This window comes from Nothobranchius furzeri, chromosome 2 (assembly GCF_043380555.1).
Source record: "Nothobranchius furzeri strain GRZ-AD chromosome 2, NfurGRZ-RIMD1, whole genome shotgun sequence".
Classification (NCBI taxonomy): domain Eukaryota; kingdom Metazoa; phylum Chordata; class Actinopteri; order Cyprinodontiformes; family Nothobranchiidae; genus Nothobranchius; species Nothobranchius furzeri.
The window spans coordinates 80,151,099-80,168,329 of record NC_091742.1 but is presented as its reverse complement, the minus strand read 5'-3'; the positions used below and the strand labels follow the sequence as shown (position 1 = coordinate 80,168,329).

Below are 17,231 nucleotides of genomic sequence, written 5' to 3'. Positions count from 1 at the left end.
TGTCAGGTAAAAACTCTTCTGCATTTGAATTTAAATCTGCCATCGCTATTGGCTAAGAGGTATGCTATGATGTAAACTGGTACATTATGATGTCACAATGTCGTTAGTGTGTGTATTTGTTAGTGGCTCCACCCTCTCGGTCTGCTAGGCAACAGCATTTGTTGCATTTTTCAAACATGAAGTGGGAGTGAAGTACGCTTCTTGTAAGGGGTGACTTGCTCTTTAAACACTCGTGAATCACAATGAAACTTTGGATATTGGAGCTGTTTTAGCAGAAAACTCTTTGGTCCTAGCTGCCCTCATACTAGCTGTTAGCACATCATTCCTGCAGGATGTACCACCTATATCCTTAAACAGAAAATGATCATGATAGATAGATAGATAGATAGATAGATAGATAGATAGATAGATAGATAGATAGATAGATAGATAGATAGATAGATAGATAGATGATAGATAGTCTCCTAGTTCTCCTCCAGTTTTACTTTCTGCTCCTATAACACAGTTTTGTTCTCTGTACACGACTCTCCAAAGTGCTAACACAGGACTCTGCTGTGTTCCAGGATGCTGACACATATCAGCTGTGATGGTTCAGCATGAGCCCAGCAAGTTACTGGCGCTGATTCCTACCCTCCTTGCCAATCCTCCATCTGTCACCGGATCCTATCCCGCGAAACGCAGTGGCGTGCACAGTCTCTGTTCATCAGCAGGGACAGCAAAACCTACGGATGGATTCCTGGGTAATTTGTTGCTTTTAGAAGCAAATATCAGCTCTAATAAGACATATGATACTCTAGTTTATCTGAGTAGTGTAGGACTTTTTGAATTGCAAGGTCAGATAGTAGAGATTGAACACGTGGAAATTTTTGGCCAGTTTATCAGGTACTATCAGGTATATGATGATTAAGAAAATGGTAAATTGCCTGTATTTGTTTAGAGCCCTAGGGTTCTACAACCCCCCAAGGCACTTCACACACTGGTGATGATGAGCTATAATGTAGCTACAGCTGCCCTGCTGTTGTACACAAGCACCATCAGCCCCTCGGACCACCACCAGCCAAGGAGGTTGAAGCGTCTTGCCCAAGGACACAACTGTGACAGACTGAGCAGGACTCAATCCCACAACCCTCTGCTGAGACAGGAACTTAACTCCTCTGCCATGGCCATAACTAGGGCTAAAAATGTTAACCCCATGAGAGACACAGGAGGTTTTATGGCACTTTAGCAAATTTCAGGTAGTTTTTTAATTCGACTTTAGGCAAACCTGATAACACTTGGAATTTCGATTTCATAGAACTGTGCTTCACTTAAAAATCCTTAATATAATTTCCAATGTGACCAATGTTAAATCATACCACAGGACAACAGAATTACACAGTAGACCCAAAAAAGTGTTTTTTGATCTTTCAGTATCCATAATTCCACTAAAACAACCATCGGGTCATCATTATCTGTACCACCAGGAAATTCTTTGTCAGTTTTATTTTTGTTTCTCATGTTCTGAGAAATAGAGAATAGTTCTGATGAAGCTAACAAGTAAATGTTCCAAAATAAACTGTTGTCATGTTAAACACATCCAATGTCTTAATGAGTCACAATTAAATATCTAAAATAAAATTTGCAGTGACCCCTTTTGCTGTTGCTAGCTGTTAGCTCGTCATTCTGGTCAGAGCTGATGTGTTTCATTAGACTTGGTTCATTAAAAATTATATTCACGTAAATGATCCACCCAAAGTTTTCCACAGTGATGTCTAGAGCTTCAAAATACATTTTGAACATTCACTCATTCAATCAATGTTAGTTTTCCATAGAGTGACAGTTGCACAGACAACAGACAGCAATGATATTTAATGTCACAAGCCTTGTGTAAACTGTGTTTCATGCATAAAAGTAAAACCACAAACTAAACTTCTGGAGCATGCATGAGAACAGATTAAATACCTGCAGCAGACAAGAGGGAACAGGCCACAAAAGTGCAGTCACTATGGAAATTACATTCAAGAGTGTTTGGTGCAACAAAAATTCACCCAATCAACAGATTGAGATAAGTTCAACGTAGATTCCAATACGGTTACTCCCTCTTCCACCCACACAACATCATCTCAACAGACCCTACAAGGGGAACACCAGAAACCCAGAGAAGGTGGAGTACTTCCATCCTCCCATCAGGTTCCCCCTCTCCAGTTTTAGGTACGCCTTGTCCCCTCGCTCCATTATCACCAACCCAGCATTGGTGGCAGCTTCCCTTGTCACGTCCTGGTCCCCTGCAAAAGCTGAGATCACCGGCCAGCCGTTGAGAACTAAACTCGCCTAGAAAAAATGCACAAGACGCAAAGTAAAAAGATGTGAGATAAAGAACCGTTGAGGTCATAAAGATATGAAAACCATGAAAAGAGTAGTAGTAGACTTAACAGACACACTGGTTCAAGTAAAAAGCATCAGATATGATAAAATAGTTAAACAACAAAATACAAAGTAAAATACATAGAGTGAACAGAGTACATACAGTTGTGGTCAGAGGTTTACATACACTTGTAAAAAATATAATATAATGGCTCTACTGAGTGTCCCGTTATTTCTAAAACTGATTTTTCTCTGATAGAGTGATTGGAACAGATACTTCTTTGTCACAAAAACATTCATGAAGTTTGGTTCTTTAATGTCTTTATTATGGGTTAACAGAGAAAAGTGATCACATTTGCTGGGTCACAAATATACATACAGCAGTGCTAATATTTGGTTACATGTCCCTTAGCCATTTTCACTTCAATTAGGCGCTTTTGGTAGCCATCCACAAGCTTCTGGCAAGCTTCTGGTTGAATCTTTGACCACTCCTCTTGACAGAATTGGTGAAGTTCAGTTAAATTTGATGGCTTTCTGACATGGACTTGTTTCTTCAGCACTGTCCACATGTTTTCAATGGGGTTTAAGTCAGGACTTTGGGTAGGCCATTCTAAAACCCTTATTCTAGCCTAATTTAGCCATTCCTTTACCACTTTTGATGTGTGTTTGGGGTCATTGTCCTGTTGGAACACCCAACAGCGCACAAGACCCAACCTTCGTGCTGATGATTTTAGGTTATGTTGAAGAATGTGAAGGTAATCCTCCTTCTTCATTATCCCATTTACTCTCTGTAAAGCACCAGTTCCATTGGCAGCAAAACAGCCCCACAGCATAATATTCCCACCACCATGCTTGACTGTAGGCATGGTGTTCTTGGGGTTAAAGGCCTCACCTTTTCTCCTCCAAACATATTGCTGGGCATTGTGGCCAAAAAGCTCGATTTTTGTTTCATCTGACCACAGAACTTTCCTTCAGAAGGTCTTATCTTTGTCCATGTGATCAGCAGCAAACTTCAGTCGAGCCTTAAGATGCCACTTTTGGAGCAATTCCTTCTTGCACGGCAGCCTCTCAGTCCATGGAGATGCAAAACACGTTTGACTGTGGCCAATGACACCTGTGTTCCAGCAGCTTCTAATTCTTGGCAGATCTGCTTTTTGGTGATTCTTGGTTCACTCTTTACCCTCCTGACCAATTTTCTCTCAGCAGCAGGTGATAGCTTGCGTTTTCTTCCTGATCTTGGCAGTGATGAAACAGTGCCATGCACCTTATACTTACAAACAATTGTTTGCACTGTTGCTCTTGGGACCTGCAGCTGCTTTGAAATGGCCCCAAGTGACTTTCCTGACTTGTTCAAGTCAATAATTCACTTTTTCAGATTCATGCTGAGCTCCTTTGACTTTCCCATTGTAGCGTTTGTGGGCGTTTGTATCCAATGAGCCCTATTTACCTGGCCTAAGAGAAGTCACCAGCTGTAGTCACTCATAATCACTCACAAGAAGTTAAGAGGCCATGCTATGAAGCTCAGTTCACTGACACATTTCTAAGTCACCAAAATTGCTAGATCATGTTGCTGTATGTATATTTGTGACCCAGCAAATGTGATCACTTTTCTCTGTTAACCCATAATAAAGACATTAAAGAACCAAACTTCATGAATGTTTTTTGTGACAAAGAAGTATCTGTTCCAATCACTCTATCAGAGAAAAATCAGAGTTTTAGAAATAACGGGACACTCAGTAGAGCCATTATATTATATTTTTTACAAGTGTATGTAAACTTCTGACCACAACTGTAAAAGTGAGACACTTTTAAAAATCTGGATCTAAAAAGTAAAAATATTTTTATCTTATAAAAATCATAATCAAGAAGAGTCAACACAAACACTTCAACCAGTGCTTCCTGAGGCTGGATGAGTAGCAATTCAATTCAATTCAATTCAATTCAAAAATACTTTATTAATCCCAGAGGGAAATTAGAGCTTCAGTACACACAATTCTGAGATCAGATATACAGACATAGACACATGACAAGAACTGGTGACTGTGGTCATTTGCAACCCTAGTCACGCTACTGTAAAAGATCAAGAGGGTTTATATGAGGATAGAGTCAGGGGGAGGGAAAAAAAAGGCACATCAGAGTTACCGTCAACAGAGAGGACAGATTTGCTATGCAAAAAAACACCTCAGACAGATATGCACACAGACTTCAGACATCACACAACATAAGTGTCCACTAGGTGGGGAGGTAGGGTTGGGACTCTCCTCACTTCAGTGCCTGCAGCCGCATGGAGCAGTGCTCAACACCTCCGTTTTCACAGGGGAGGGAGATAATGGGTTAGAGGGCATACGTGGATACAATTCCACGGCCTTCACCAGTCACAGTCCTGCCCAGGCTGGGATAGGGAGAAAGAGTTACCATAGCAACAGCAGCATTCCACATTTCTTCTGAGGGCGGAGATATGACTTCAGACTCACAGGCTCCAAGGGCACCAGATTCAGATAAGGATTGTTTTGGGGACAGACAGAGATAATTTCCTCTCTACCTTAGAGTTCTGTTGGTCTTCAACCCCTCTAGATCCAATAATGGCGTAATTAATCAATCCCAATCCGTGCTGATCCGTCAACTCTCTTCTTGATGGAATCCACCTTTTGTGCCAGAGCCTGAATCTCAGCCAAAGTTCCAAGCTTACGACTCATCTTGACAATTATATGAGTTTGTGCGTTCACAGCACGATGCATTCCATCCCTGAGCTCCAGGATTAAACCAATATTCCTCGAAAGCTCGTTAATTTTCCGGTAAGCCAGGTAACCGCTCAGGCCAAACAGCAGGAATCCCGACACCAACACCACGAATATCCAGACGTCTTCAGAATCCTCTACAGACAGTTGAGAGAGGCAGATCAAGTTCCACTGTTTCCAGGAGTCCATGTTATGCCCGGCTGGCTCTGTCCCAGAGGGGCCTCTGGGAGCCCCTTCTCCTGTTCTCATCATTGAAAAAAATTTGTCAATCGCGTTGAGAGACCAACTGACCAGATCCAGTTTTAATAATTTCCAGTTTCCAGAAAAGATGCAGAAAGCGCCGTGCACAGACAGGACAAAGAGGCTTGGGATAAGAAGGGAGGGAGAGGAGAAAAAAGCGTCTGTACTCTCCAAGAGCCGGAAGAAAAAAACAACAACAACAACAACAACAGCTCACATTAGGATCAGTGGTTGCTGAATACTGTTAGATGGTCTTGAACTGTGTACTTTATTTAAAAGTACAACCCCCCGCAGTAACAAACATCTGGTTGGCACTCCCCCCCTGGGTATTATAAGGAGGATTCTCTATATGCATCATCGTAAGCAACATGCAGCTTCGTTAAGCTGCATGTTTGTAAGATGACCACAAATTTTTTAGCTGTAGTCAAAATTGGCATCTGGAAACGGCACCATCATCTTTCTTTAGAAGAAAGGCTTTCAGCACTTCTACTTGTTCTGCTTTTAAAGACATGTTCAAGTCATTTAGACCAGAGGAAAGAGCCGCAGCGAACTCCGCTTCAGTCGCCATGTTTATGACAAACTTGGCGTTATGGTGTGTGATGTACGCTCCTCAGCGCTGATTGGCTCAGTTAGAATTCTCGCAGGGTGGGGTTATTTGAATTGGAGAGTTCCCAGACCCTTTCTCTGTGCAGAATTAAACAGAGGAGGAGTCTGGCAGGCCAGGCTATTTGTCCCACACCAAAAAATTCAGATTGAGGCAATTTAGCTTTCCCATGTCTTGTTTTGGTAAAAACATCTCTTACAAACATAAAATGTCACATTCTTCAGACAAACTGTCCACAAAGATTAGGATCCCTGAGGGGACATCTGGAAGATGTTAAGCAGCTTTCAGAAAAAGGTTCTGATGCCATCAAGTAAAGGGTTGGATTGCAGATTGTCCACACAGCACACTGTAAATTGCATTTACGCCTTTTTGTTGTCCCAACGTTTGATTTCATGTTAATATAACAAGGCTTTTGTATTGTTGTTGTTATAAATTAGAATAATTAGTTAAACACATCTCAACAACACTAAAAATGTTAAACAATAATTTTATGTCCAGTCAAATAAATTATCCAAGTCTACTTGACTTTTGAGCATTAAAATATATGTCCACTGGGTGGCGGTAAGTGGCGCAAAGTTTGTTTCGCATGTGCCTATGATAACGGAAGAAGAAGTCAACGGAGCTCTCAGCTCAGTCAAGCAGTCTTTCACGCGTGCAATGTTCTGTCCAGAAGGACTAATGACTCCATTTAGGGTTAAAACCAACTACTTTGTCCATCTAAAGGTGACACTGAACCAGTTCAACAGAGGCCCACCACTTTGGTAAGTTTTCTTTGGGTTTATGTTGAATTTGAATTTGTTAGTTGTTAAATAGCATTAGCTTGATTAGTCATAGTGAAATTAATAAATAAAAGGTCTGAACCTGAAAGTAAATCGTGTAATTCTAAGTTTAATGTTGAATGCAACTTAGTATATCTTATATTTGAATGTTAGAAGTAGGTAACTCGCTGTTTGTTGGTTAGCATAGCAGGGTTGGCGGGGAAATTGTTTTGGGAAATGTTTACTCGGTAACAAGTTAATTAACCTTTTTTCTGAAAATGTATACTCATAAAATTAAGCTAAATGCTCAAAGCCGGGTCCACATGGGCGCATCTGTGGCGCGAAACAGCAGCGGAATCTCGCAGCATCTCAGCCGTTCTCCTCGCTAAGCTCCGTACGTCACGTGACCCTCAGAGAGTAGACGCCATGCGTTTACTTCACACTTTAAAACCGAATACATTGTTTTATATAGTCAGTATTCATTTAAATAATGAAACAGAAATAATTAATCAAAATATTAGGTGATACTTGCAAGTTAGTTCTGTGAAATGTTGACCTCATTAATCATGAGTTATTTACCTAAGTTTTACCTATTTCAGATTCTATTTTGAAGGTGCCCATGATGAAAAGGCCTTTTACACCGTATGAAGTGGACCTGTAAACTTGGTACTTTTTTCTGTGGAAATCGTAAGTGCATCATTGAACCTTATCAAAGCAATCACAGACATTATGGCAGAACTTGCCCTTTGCCCTTCATTTACAATTACTGCTCACAGTATTTCAGATCCAAACAATCCTTGCATGTCCATCTGAGAGATCATGGACTCAATGAAAACACTAATGGACTAATAAGCTTTAAGGTAAAATGTTTGTTGTAAAATTAAAATTGTACATGTGTTGCAAGTTTGCAACAAGATTTATTTTTTTGTTCTTGAATGTTTCTCAGCCTGGTATTTGGAGCACCTTCGTTGTTACGAATTCTGCAAGAAAGATCCAGATCAACTGATGGCCACTGAACCCAGTGAACTAAACCACTACCTTCCACTGTCATCCTACGCTGTCCAAGGCCGACTGGTGATTTCTCCAAAGGTGTTTCTTGTACATTGAGGTGAGTTATTGTATTTTGGCTATTTTTGTTCTTTCTCCAAATGTTTGTCACCCTAAAAGTAGTAAATGGAGCTCAACTACTTCCATGAATGGTGTCAACATTTATTCATCTCTGAGCCATTGGATGGTACTTAGTGATACAAGACAGTACTAAGAGCTCATCACAAAAACATGTTTTTGTAAGCTGAACCTTGTAAAATTTTAGCAATATTGTCCACAGACAACCTTGTAATGTAGCAAGTTGGTGAAATGATGAACATCACATTCCCCCTACGAAGAAAAGAAATAGTTGAAAATCAACCTCTTGCGGCTGAAGTCAAAGAAGGGTGGCCAGCCCTGTTCAAAGAACAGCAGGCACATTTCGATTTTTCTCTTTCACACATTTGTCAACTTTTTGTCTTTTTTAAAAAGTTGTGTAAAGTTGCAAATTTTGTTGTTGTCACCTTCAATTACAGATTGAAGCAGAGTTTGCTCGGCTGACATCTGTTGACCTGAAGAAGTCTTTCTTCAGTGGACTGGATCAGCATTTGCCAAGGTTCCTGGAGCTGTTCAAGGCCAAGAGTGGGAAATCAGCTGGACTAAGCAGGCAGCTTAAATGTCTTGATGACGTAAGCAAATAAATGTTCACATATTTTTGTTAGTATTAGTAACATTTCCTTTGGAGATTATTTACAGTTTTACCAGTTTTCAGTATTTAACAGTATTTTCTATTTTCTAATACAGAGAAGAAGAAAATTATGTTAACATTTTGTTGGGTTATTGTCTTTGGGTGAATAGAATTCAGTCATGCCTTTTAGGAAATCCATCAAATTGAAATTATCTTTGAAACAATCTGCCTGTGTAAATTTAGCAAAAAAAAAAAAAGCATGTTTCTACACAAAATTACCACAACCCCAGTAGCTTTCCTATAGTGATAGGTCAGAGCTGGAAAAACTTATCAGAACAATTCTATTCCAAAAGCTATAGTATTTAGAATAAAACAAAATGGCTAAAGGCTGCCAAATCCCCCCTCCCAATAAAACAAAAACAGAAAAACTGTCAGTCAACACAAATTCTGTAGCAGACTTCTATTGCAGTACAGGTTTGGAAGAAGAATTTGAAGTGAAAATGTCCAACTAATCAATTGAATATAGAAAACAGAATAAAAGAATCAGGATATCAATAATTTGTTATTCTCTTTATAATTAGTTGTTTTGTCTTTGTTTTTTCTCAGTCCTCTATACTGAGGAAGAGGTCATTTGTTCTTCCGGTGCCTTCCGTATTTTCTCAAGGATGATCCTTCAAATGCATTCAAGACTGTTCAGGTGAGCATTTGTATCAAAAATGATCTGTGAACAATTTCTTTATAAGTGAAAGTAGTGATATGATATTAGATGTAGTTATATAAAGAAGGGTTTTAAAGCCATACTATGCAACTTTTTCACATTATTAAATCACTTTCTGGAGCCAGGATGTGCTAAAATGAACCTTTGCTGGGGTGATGAAATGTCACACAGACCCTTAAGCTTGGTTTATGCTTGACGCATTCACTTTCCGCGCGGTGATGCGGCTCGCGGATGGAACACACTTCACAACTCGCAGCGTTTATGGTTCGTGCGGCTCGTCTCTGCGGTGAGCCAATATTCTCCCAAACTGTAGGGGGCAGCATGGAGCTCTACGGCATGCATCCAACACTACACCATAGTAGAAGTAGAAATTACTGTTTACAACATGGCATTTCAGCATTTTTAACGGCGTCCTCGTCTTTTCCGACAGTGCGAGCTATGTCTCTCCAAGAATTATTAACAACAAGTTGATCACGGTGATCTCTGAGAGCTGAATCATACAAATGTCTGTATTTACCAACCTCTGCCATATTAGTTCTTGCCGGTCCGCCATGTTTTTACGCGTGGTTAGAAATTTTCCTAGGTGCGCGTTGCGGAAATTTTGGGCTGTGTGGAGATGCGGTGGAGGGGCCTGGTTGTTAAAATGATGCAACTTTTCCACGCGGAGCCGTGCGGACACGTCAAGCATAAACCAACCTTTACCGCCCTCTGTTCTGCAGCTCTCCTCAATGAGAGGGGGGATGGGGGCGTTGCACACGTTCCGCTGCTGTTTCTCACCAGTATCAGCTGATGGAGGACTCTAGCTCCGTTGTGCCGTTCATGTCAGCGGACACGGTCGGGGAGGGGGGCGGGGCATGACGCTTAGCCTGGCTGGTGGGCAAACAAAGCCTGCTAAGTGCTGGGGGAACCCTGAAATATGAAAAAGTTGCAAAGTATGCCTTTAAAAGGGCAAACGCACAGCGAGGAGATACGTTTCAATTCTGCTTTGACCACAGACAGACACCAGGGGGCACTAAAAACAAGCAAAACTGCCTAGTCTCCTTTTAACAAGGTTGTCTGTAGAATTATCCAAATATTGCAAGGGGTCATAGTGAGTAATTTGCTTTATAACTTGTGTAGGCCATTGACGAGGAAGCCACACTCACTCGGGGAATGCAAGTGTGAGTTCTGCTGGTGAAAGATGGAGAGGACATCATTGCCACATCAGTCATTCTTGAGGAACAAGTGGTCCTGCCTGATGTGGAGGACATTCCTCATGCCATTGCTCTACTGATGGGTCTGCTTTTTGCCTTTAATATAGACTATCCAAAGGAACTCAGGTACACATTTGAAGTTTTTCAAAAGGTCCTGATGAACATCGGCGGAGGTCAGTTTTCCTCCCTTGTGCATGGTTTGAGAAACAGACTGTTACAAAAAACCATGTAGATTCTCCTGAAATGTCTCATCTCATGACTCATGGATGTCTGAGCTTTTTGAAAGCACTCAACGTTTCCTGTTAAACATTGTTCCAAAGGTCATATAGAAGTTTGGCACATGGTTTGGAATTCTTGTTTTGTTATTTCATCTGTTTAGGTTTATTCCATCAGAAAATATAGTCATATCAGTTCAAAGCCAATCAAATGCATAGGTTGATTAAAAGTATTGCAATAAAGAGGTCAACATAAGACCAAACGATAGAGGACAAGATTAAAATGTGCACTATTTGTTTAGAACTACTATTTTGAATTGTAGTATCATTTTGAATTTTATTTTATTGTTTTTATTTGTGCAAGGTTTTGTCAGATGCTTTAAAAGTTTATGCACTTGAGTTAATGTGCAATTACTTGTCTCATTTCAGACACTAAATATGTTCTAACTATAAGACCTTGATAAGCTGCTGTGTTAATGTTTTTTTTTTGAGTGCAGACTGTTCTAAAACGTTTTCACTATTCATTACAAAACAAAACAGCTTCAGTAAATGTTGCAGAGCTGTAACTTCATTACTGCTAAATAAATAAAAAAAACTAGCTGAGTTGATGAACATGTTTGTATTGTTTCTGTTTTTGGAGGTGAAATTTATCACTAAATGGATCATTTTGTGTGAAATGTACATAAATTAATCATATGAATGTTTTAAATTTCCAATATACAGTGCCCCCATCTTTTTTCGATATGGCAAATGTTTTAAATTATTTAGTTAAGTTGACTTAAACATTTCTTCCAAATGAATTGATACTTTTAAATTGAGTCAACATACATTTATGGATTACACGGACTGTACCAGTCAGTTCTCTCAATTAAAAAAACAACCCCAAACTAGTTTTGACAACGTAAAATTATTAATTGTGGTTAAAGTTGAAAAAACTAAAAGAAGTTGAATCAACTCTTGATTATAAATTTAACTAACTTAAAAACATGTTGGTATAACAAGAGAGTTTAATTTGGGATAAAATATGGTAATGTTAAGACAACAAATTTTGTTTTTTCATTTAACTCAAAATTTTAATGCAGCCCTTTCACTCGTATTTTTAAGTTGAAACAATATGTTTTATTTTACAGTGCAGGGGTGTCAAACTCCAGTTCTCAAGGGCCGTTATCCTGCGTCTTTTTGTTGCTTCCCTGTTCCAACACTGTTGACTCACCTGTGCAGCAGCTAATCAGGCTCTCCAGAAGCCTGTTAATCACCTGCTGATTGAAATCAGTTGTGTTGAAACAGGGAAAATGTGGGATAGTGGCCCTCGAGGACCGGAGTTTGATACTTGTGCAGTAGAGTCAATGCACTTCAACCTTTCAACCTTTCGCATTTTGTACCAGCTCATTCCTGTTGCTGGTGCCTGCCTCCATTACCCACTGGGCAACAAGTGAATTCCACAATGATGGTCACTGACTGCCAAGGGTTTGTTGCTACCCACCTCTCCTTTACTTCCACCATGCTACACTACAAGCGCCTCGTGATTTTTATCTTGAGAGGCGCTATAGAAATGATACCTTCTTCTTCTTCACTCAGTCCAACAAAAAGATACAGACCGAACAGAAAGTTCAACGTCATTGCCGTGTCTTTCTATTGTTGGATTGTGTATTTTCTGCAAGGCACAGGTCTCTTTGTGCTATTTTTCAAACTCTGGGGAACATCTTGGTATGACAAGCCCACCGTCTAGTGATGATTCTCAATTGTGACATTTACAACAAGTGCACCACCCCACATTCACTATCCTCAAATTGGTCTTACTTGTATCGTCTGGCGGTTGTAAACTTTAACAACATGAAAGCTGAAGCTGTAGACTCCTTTCCTGGGGGCCACAAAGATACTCGTCGCTGGATCAAAATGGCTGCCAACGTTCACCAAAATCTACAAGAGAAGTGAAAGAAGTAACGAACCACATCACTGACTAGGACACGATTAAGACCCATCTGTGTTTGATGGAAGTTTTGTGATAGTTGCTGAGCAAGAGCTGCCAATTTTAGTTTCGTACAGTCCCAATCTTTAACATACTGTGAATATTTTGGTCTCTTTGATGTTCTAAGAAAGAATAATAAGTTGGATTTTTGCATGTAAAAAACCTAAACTGTGTGACTTTTTAGGAGTAAACATAACATATACTCTGTGCTTCATCCAACAGCTAGGACCAACAACTGTGAAGTGGCAGAAGAAGGCTGGAGTACTCGGGTCAAAGGAAAAATATTTAATCGGTGCAAATAAATTAACTAATGTTTTGACACTGCTGACTTAATCAGAGTTACCAAAGTGACCTATGTCACTTTTTAGTTTTCAGTGTTAAAGGTTGAATATGGAACACGGACACACTGGTGAACTTTCAGCCGCTGGGATGTTGGTTCACTGCTGACATGTTCCAGCACCATGTTCAGAGACAAATCATACAGGATAAGGACCCACTTCTACTAACAAGTTTAGCTTACAACATTATTTACCGTTAGAACATCTTCTGGGCTCAGAATCAGTTGCTTGACTTGTCACATCACATTTTGCACAGTCCCAGCCTTGCCTTGCTGAGTGGACTTTTTAGCGCAGCGGTGCCCTCTAGTGGCTGGTAGATGTAAACATAAACACAGTGTTTTGCCCCGACAGAATAACAATTTGATTATTTATCTGTTTAAATATGGCTTTAAAAGAAGAAACAATTCTGCACCCCTCTGAACACCCCATCCATCCATCCATTTAGAAAAAAATATAGTTTTTTATTAAAATATTCCATATTCTAACTTTAACCAAACAGCATCAATTTGGACAATAGTAACTTCACTCGTGTGCCATTTTTTTCTCTAAAATTAATTCATTACCCTCATCTTGATTTGTAGTTTTATTTTAGTAGATTATGCTCTAATTTATAATAAAACATCAGATGACCCAAAGAACCTGTTACCGTTTGACCTCAATTCCATTAATTCCTGCTGTATTCTGTTCATACTGTTGGAATTAATGAACGATTATAATGATTTGGGGTCTCCTGCTATAAACACCAAACACCAATGAATGACTAAAATTAGTACATTACATGACACACTGTTTCATTATGTCTATTTAAAAGAGCAACTTTTGTTGGGTTTTCTGAACCAGACAAGAGGAAGAGTTGAAGTAAGTGTGTTTTTTATTTTTAATATTGCGAGTATTTAAATAATAATCTAAGTTTCAAACAAAAAGCCCTTTTTTTGTTTCTGGGGTAAGATCAAAAACTTTAAATGAAATAATATTTAACAAATTTGACCAAAATTAGAAATACACAGTTTACTAAAACATGAAAAGAAATAGATGTAGATCAAACAAAATAGTTTTTGTTAATAAAGGCTATAATGTCATTATGCTTTACCAAACCTATAGAACCCATCCCGCCAAATTAGTCAAAGATAATAACTTTGGTTTCTACTCTACATTTTATTGGCAAACAAGCTGTACTATCAGTTTTAAATTAATTTTACACTTTTATCCTTCCTTCTAGACCCGTAGTTAAACTGGCTTAAACTATTAACGCCCACCTGATTGAAGTAGATGGTCATGGTGCGGTTGCTCATCTCTGATGGTTCATGGTTGGTGTTACGGATGGCTGAAAATGCCACCCGACCCGTTCCTGACCTCACGGACAAGCCTAGAGCACTTCCTGATGGTTCTGCTGACGGCGTAGAGTCACAAACGACCAGACACTTTCCCTCCAACACGATCGGCTCTGTGTCATTCTGGCCTCTCACTTCCAAAGGTGCCCAGCGGCCGACAAGCAGCAGTCCAGCAAGAAAGACCAAGTGTGGAGAGAGGAATGGGGCAGGAGGGAGCCGTGGATAGACCATTGTTCCAAACACTATTGAATTTGAGGGTGGTATTCTTCTGCTTGTATTTTTCTCCGATACTAATCTTCAGGGACAACTTCTACTGCACTTCACTTTAACTACAGAGACATAGTTTCACCATCAAAGAAACCAGAGTTTCCTCTCATCTCATCTAATGATTCAGGTAAAAGTCCTGCTGGCTTTTGCTAGATCCTTTCCAGAGACAAATTTTAGTTGTCATGAAGATGATGGTCTTCCATGGCAGCAGCTAGATGAAGGTAACTAGCTCCTGAAGGACCATTAAAATCTTCAGACCTGAGAATAAAAATAAACATATTTCATTTGCATGTGATCAAATGTTTCAAACTCCAAATTTTACACACCAGAAAACCAGGTTTAATGTAACCACCCATCCAACAGCCCATCCATCCATCCATCCATCCATCCATCCAACCTTCCAACCATCCATTCATCCAACCTTCACACCATCCATTCATCCAACCTTCACACCATCCATTCATCCAACCAACAATCCACCCATCCATCCATCCATCCACACAAAAAAATCAGCCAACAGTCCATCCATTCATCCAACCAACAATCCATTCTTCCATCTATCCATCCGTACAAAAAATCAGCCAACAATCCACCCATCCATCCATCCATCCATCCATCCAACCTTTCAACCATCCATTCATCCAACCTTCACACCATCCATTCATCCAACCTTCACACCATCCATTCATCCAACCAACAATCCACCCATCCATCCATCCATCCACACAAAAAAATCAGCCAACAGTCCATCCATTCATCCAACCAACAATCCATTCTTCCATCTATCCATCCATACAAAAAATCAGCCAACAATCCATCCATCCATCCACAAAAAAAATCAGCCAACAGTCCATTCATTCATCCATCCATCCAGCCAACCAACCAACCAACCATAAAAAAAGAAAATCAGCCAACAATCAATCCATCCATCCATCCATCCATCCATCCATCCATCCAAATCTAGCTAAATCAAAATGTATCCAAATAAATCTTGTTTACATTTTTGTTTATTTAAAAAAAACTTCAACATCATAGAAATACCAGAAACAAAATAGTAAAACCAACAAACACTTTGTGATGTTCAATAACAGTTAGCACCTTCATAATGCTTAGAAGTGTCTGGCCTAAAATGTTACAAATTTAATAAAAATAGAAAATCAAACTTCAAGGCAAAAGGAGAACAAAAATAGAAAATGGATAATGCTGAGAAACCAAATGAGATATGAGGTAATGTTTTGGCCAGAAAGTGGCCTGCATTAGTGCTGCCAGCTGGACTCAGAGGCAGGAACGTGGACTATCACAGTCCCACCTCTGAGAGGCCATCTGTCCCAGTACTTATCCATTATTTCTATTCTCCCTTTCTATCTGTGCTCACATTCCTTTACATGTAGTCACAGTGAAACAATACGAAAGGTATAAGACGTGAACCAAATTCTACAAATCACAGCTTTGAAAATGATAAAAATAACTCTTTAAACATTTATTCAGACAGCAGTTTCCCCCTTAGATGCCTGCTTAACCCTCTATCATCCTAGATAAAAGAGACAGTATTCATGCAAACAGAATTGTTAAACATGCTTTAAATCCATCATATCATCACCTACCTCTAACTTCTGCAGCGACACAGACAGCAGCTTGTCCCAGAACAGTGAGCACATCCCAAGAGCTTTAGCTTCATCTGTTACCTTCAGTTTCATCCCTACTCCTCTTTCTCCCCCTCTCTCTTCCTCTCTCTGGGACTGTTTCTGTTCCAGGGAACCCCTGTGGTAGAGCAGACGTTTAATCACACCAGAAGCAGCTTCTGCTTCTACGCTCCAGCTGAGCTCTCATTCTTATATCCTTGTTTTAACTTGGACCAAAAATGGAAAAAGGTATAAAAATAGAAACATTCAATTTGCAATAAATGTATCACATAATAAAATCTATAAAAATAATAATATTAAATATTATTTTAAAAATGAAAAACACATTTTAACCAAAAAAGAAATAAACAACAACAACAAAAAACATCCTATCACATTTATTTTAATTACCCAGTTTAAGTTATCCTGTGTAAAAGGCAGACTGTGTCATGTGCTGTGTCCCTTCCATGTTATCTCCCCTCTCCCAGGTGTCTCCCATGTGTCTCCCAGGTGTCTCATGTCCTCTTATACTCAAGTTATTTCAGTTTTCACACTCACCCCTCAGTTACAGTATCAGTCCAGCCATTTCCAGCCCCAGTGTAGCGTCATAAAGGGCCTCTAATTTGTGACAAAGGTCACATTTTCCCAGCTGGGTCAAGCTGGGTCAGACTGTAACTCTTAGTTCCACAGATTAACCCAGGAGCCCTGATGTCTGAAGAATATCATCCTTTATCTGCTGCTGTTCCGTCCCAGAAGAAGGACACTTCAAGTTTCACAATGATAATTTAAATAATAATTTTAATAAAGTCTTTGACTTTATTGAGGTTCGTTATAATCATAAATAATCTCTTGGTTCAGTATAAATGTATTTTAATTACTGAAATGAATTATTATGCTTTGGGTATAAAAATGATTACTGTGATTATGGTTGATAATGTGTGTTCAGCAAACCAGAAGGTCATCTCAACCGTAACCAGCTCGTTCAGAACTGATCCAGAGTAAAGGTTAATCTGCCATCACATGTTTGTTTTTTTTGACTCATGACCAGAGCTTTCCTGCTCTGAGAGAGGGCGTGTTCTGAGGAGTTTGTTAAACTAACTTTCCAGCAGAGAAACTTCAGTTTGTGAACCAACCACCATCACCGAGGATACGGGAATGGCCGTCCCTAACCGCCACCTGCT

At 39.6% G+C, this 17,231-nt stretch overlaps 1 protein-coding gene and 1 long non-coding RNA gene across 4 annotated transcripts; one reads left to right on the top strand and one right to left on the bottom strand.

Annotated features, from left to right (window-relative positions):
- Positions 1–1,830: 1,830 nt before the first annotated feature.
- On the bottom strand, positions 1,831–16,189 carry LOC107373739 (cerebellin-1). Of its 2 annotated transcripts, XM_070548046.1 has the most exons (5): positions 16,033–16,189; positions 14,087–14,686; positions 12,324–12,443; positions 8,234–8,335; positions 2,173–2,310 (listed from the first exon to the last, which is right to left on the bottom strand). In XM_070548046.1, exons 2-4 carry the CDS (start codon positions 14,390–14,392, stop codon positions 8,240–8,242), a joined length of 522 nt encoding a protein of 173 aa, XP_070404147.1. In that variant the 5' UTR covers positions 14,393–14,686; positions 16,033–16,189; the 3' UTR covers positions 2,173–2,310; positions 8,234–8,239. The 2 variants fall into 2 exon arrangements, with proteins under 2 accessions (XP_015797381.1, XP_070404147.1); XM_015941895.3 differs by lacking the exon at positions 8,234–8,335 and having other exon boundaries at positions 1,831–2,310.
- On the top strand, positions 6,289–11,126 carry LOC129166521 (uncharacterized). 2 transcript variants are annotated; one of them, XR_011519081.1, is made up of 7 exons: positions 6,289–6,686; positions 7,283–7,370; positions 7,460–7,543; positions 7,630–7,791; positions 8,011–8,144; positions 8,246–9,094; positions 10,235–11,126. It is a non-coding gene; the product is annotated as an uncharacterized lncRNA (long non-coding RNA). The 2 variants fall into 2 exon arrangements; XR_008565505.2 differs by having other exon boundaries at positions 8,011–8,398; positions 9,004–9,094.
- Positions 16,190–17,231: the final 1,042 nt, after the last annotated feature.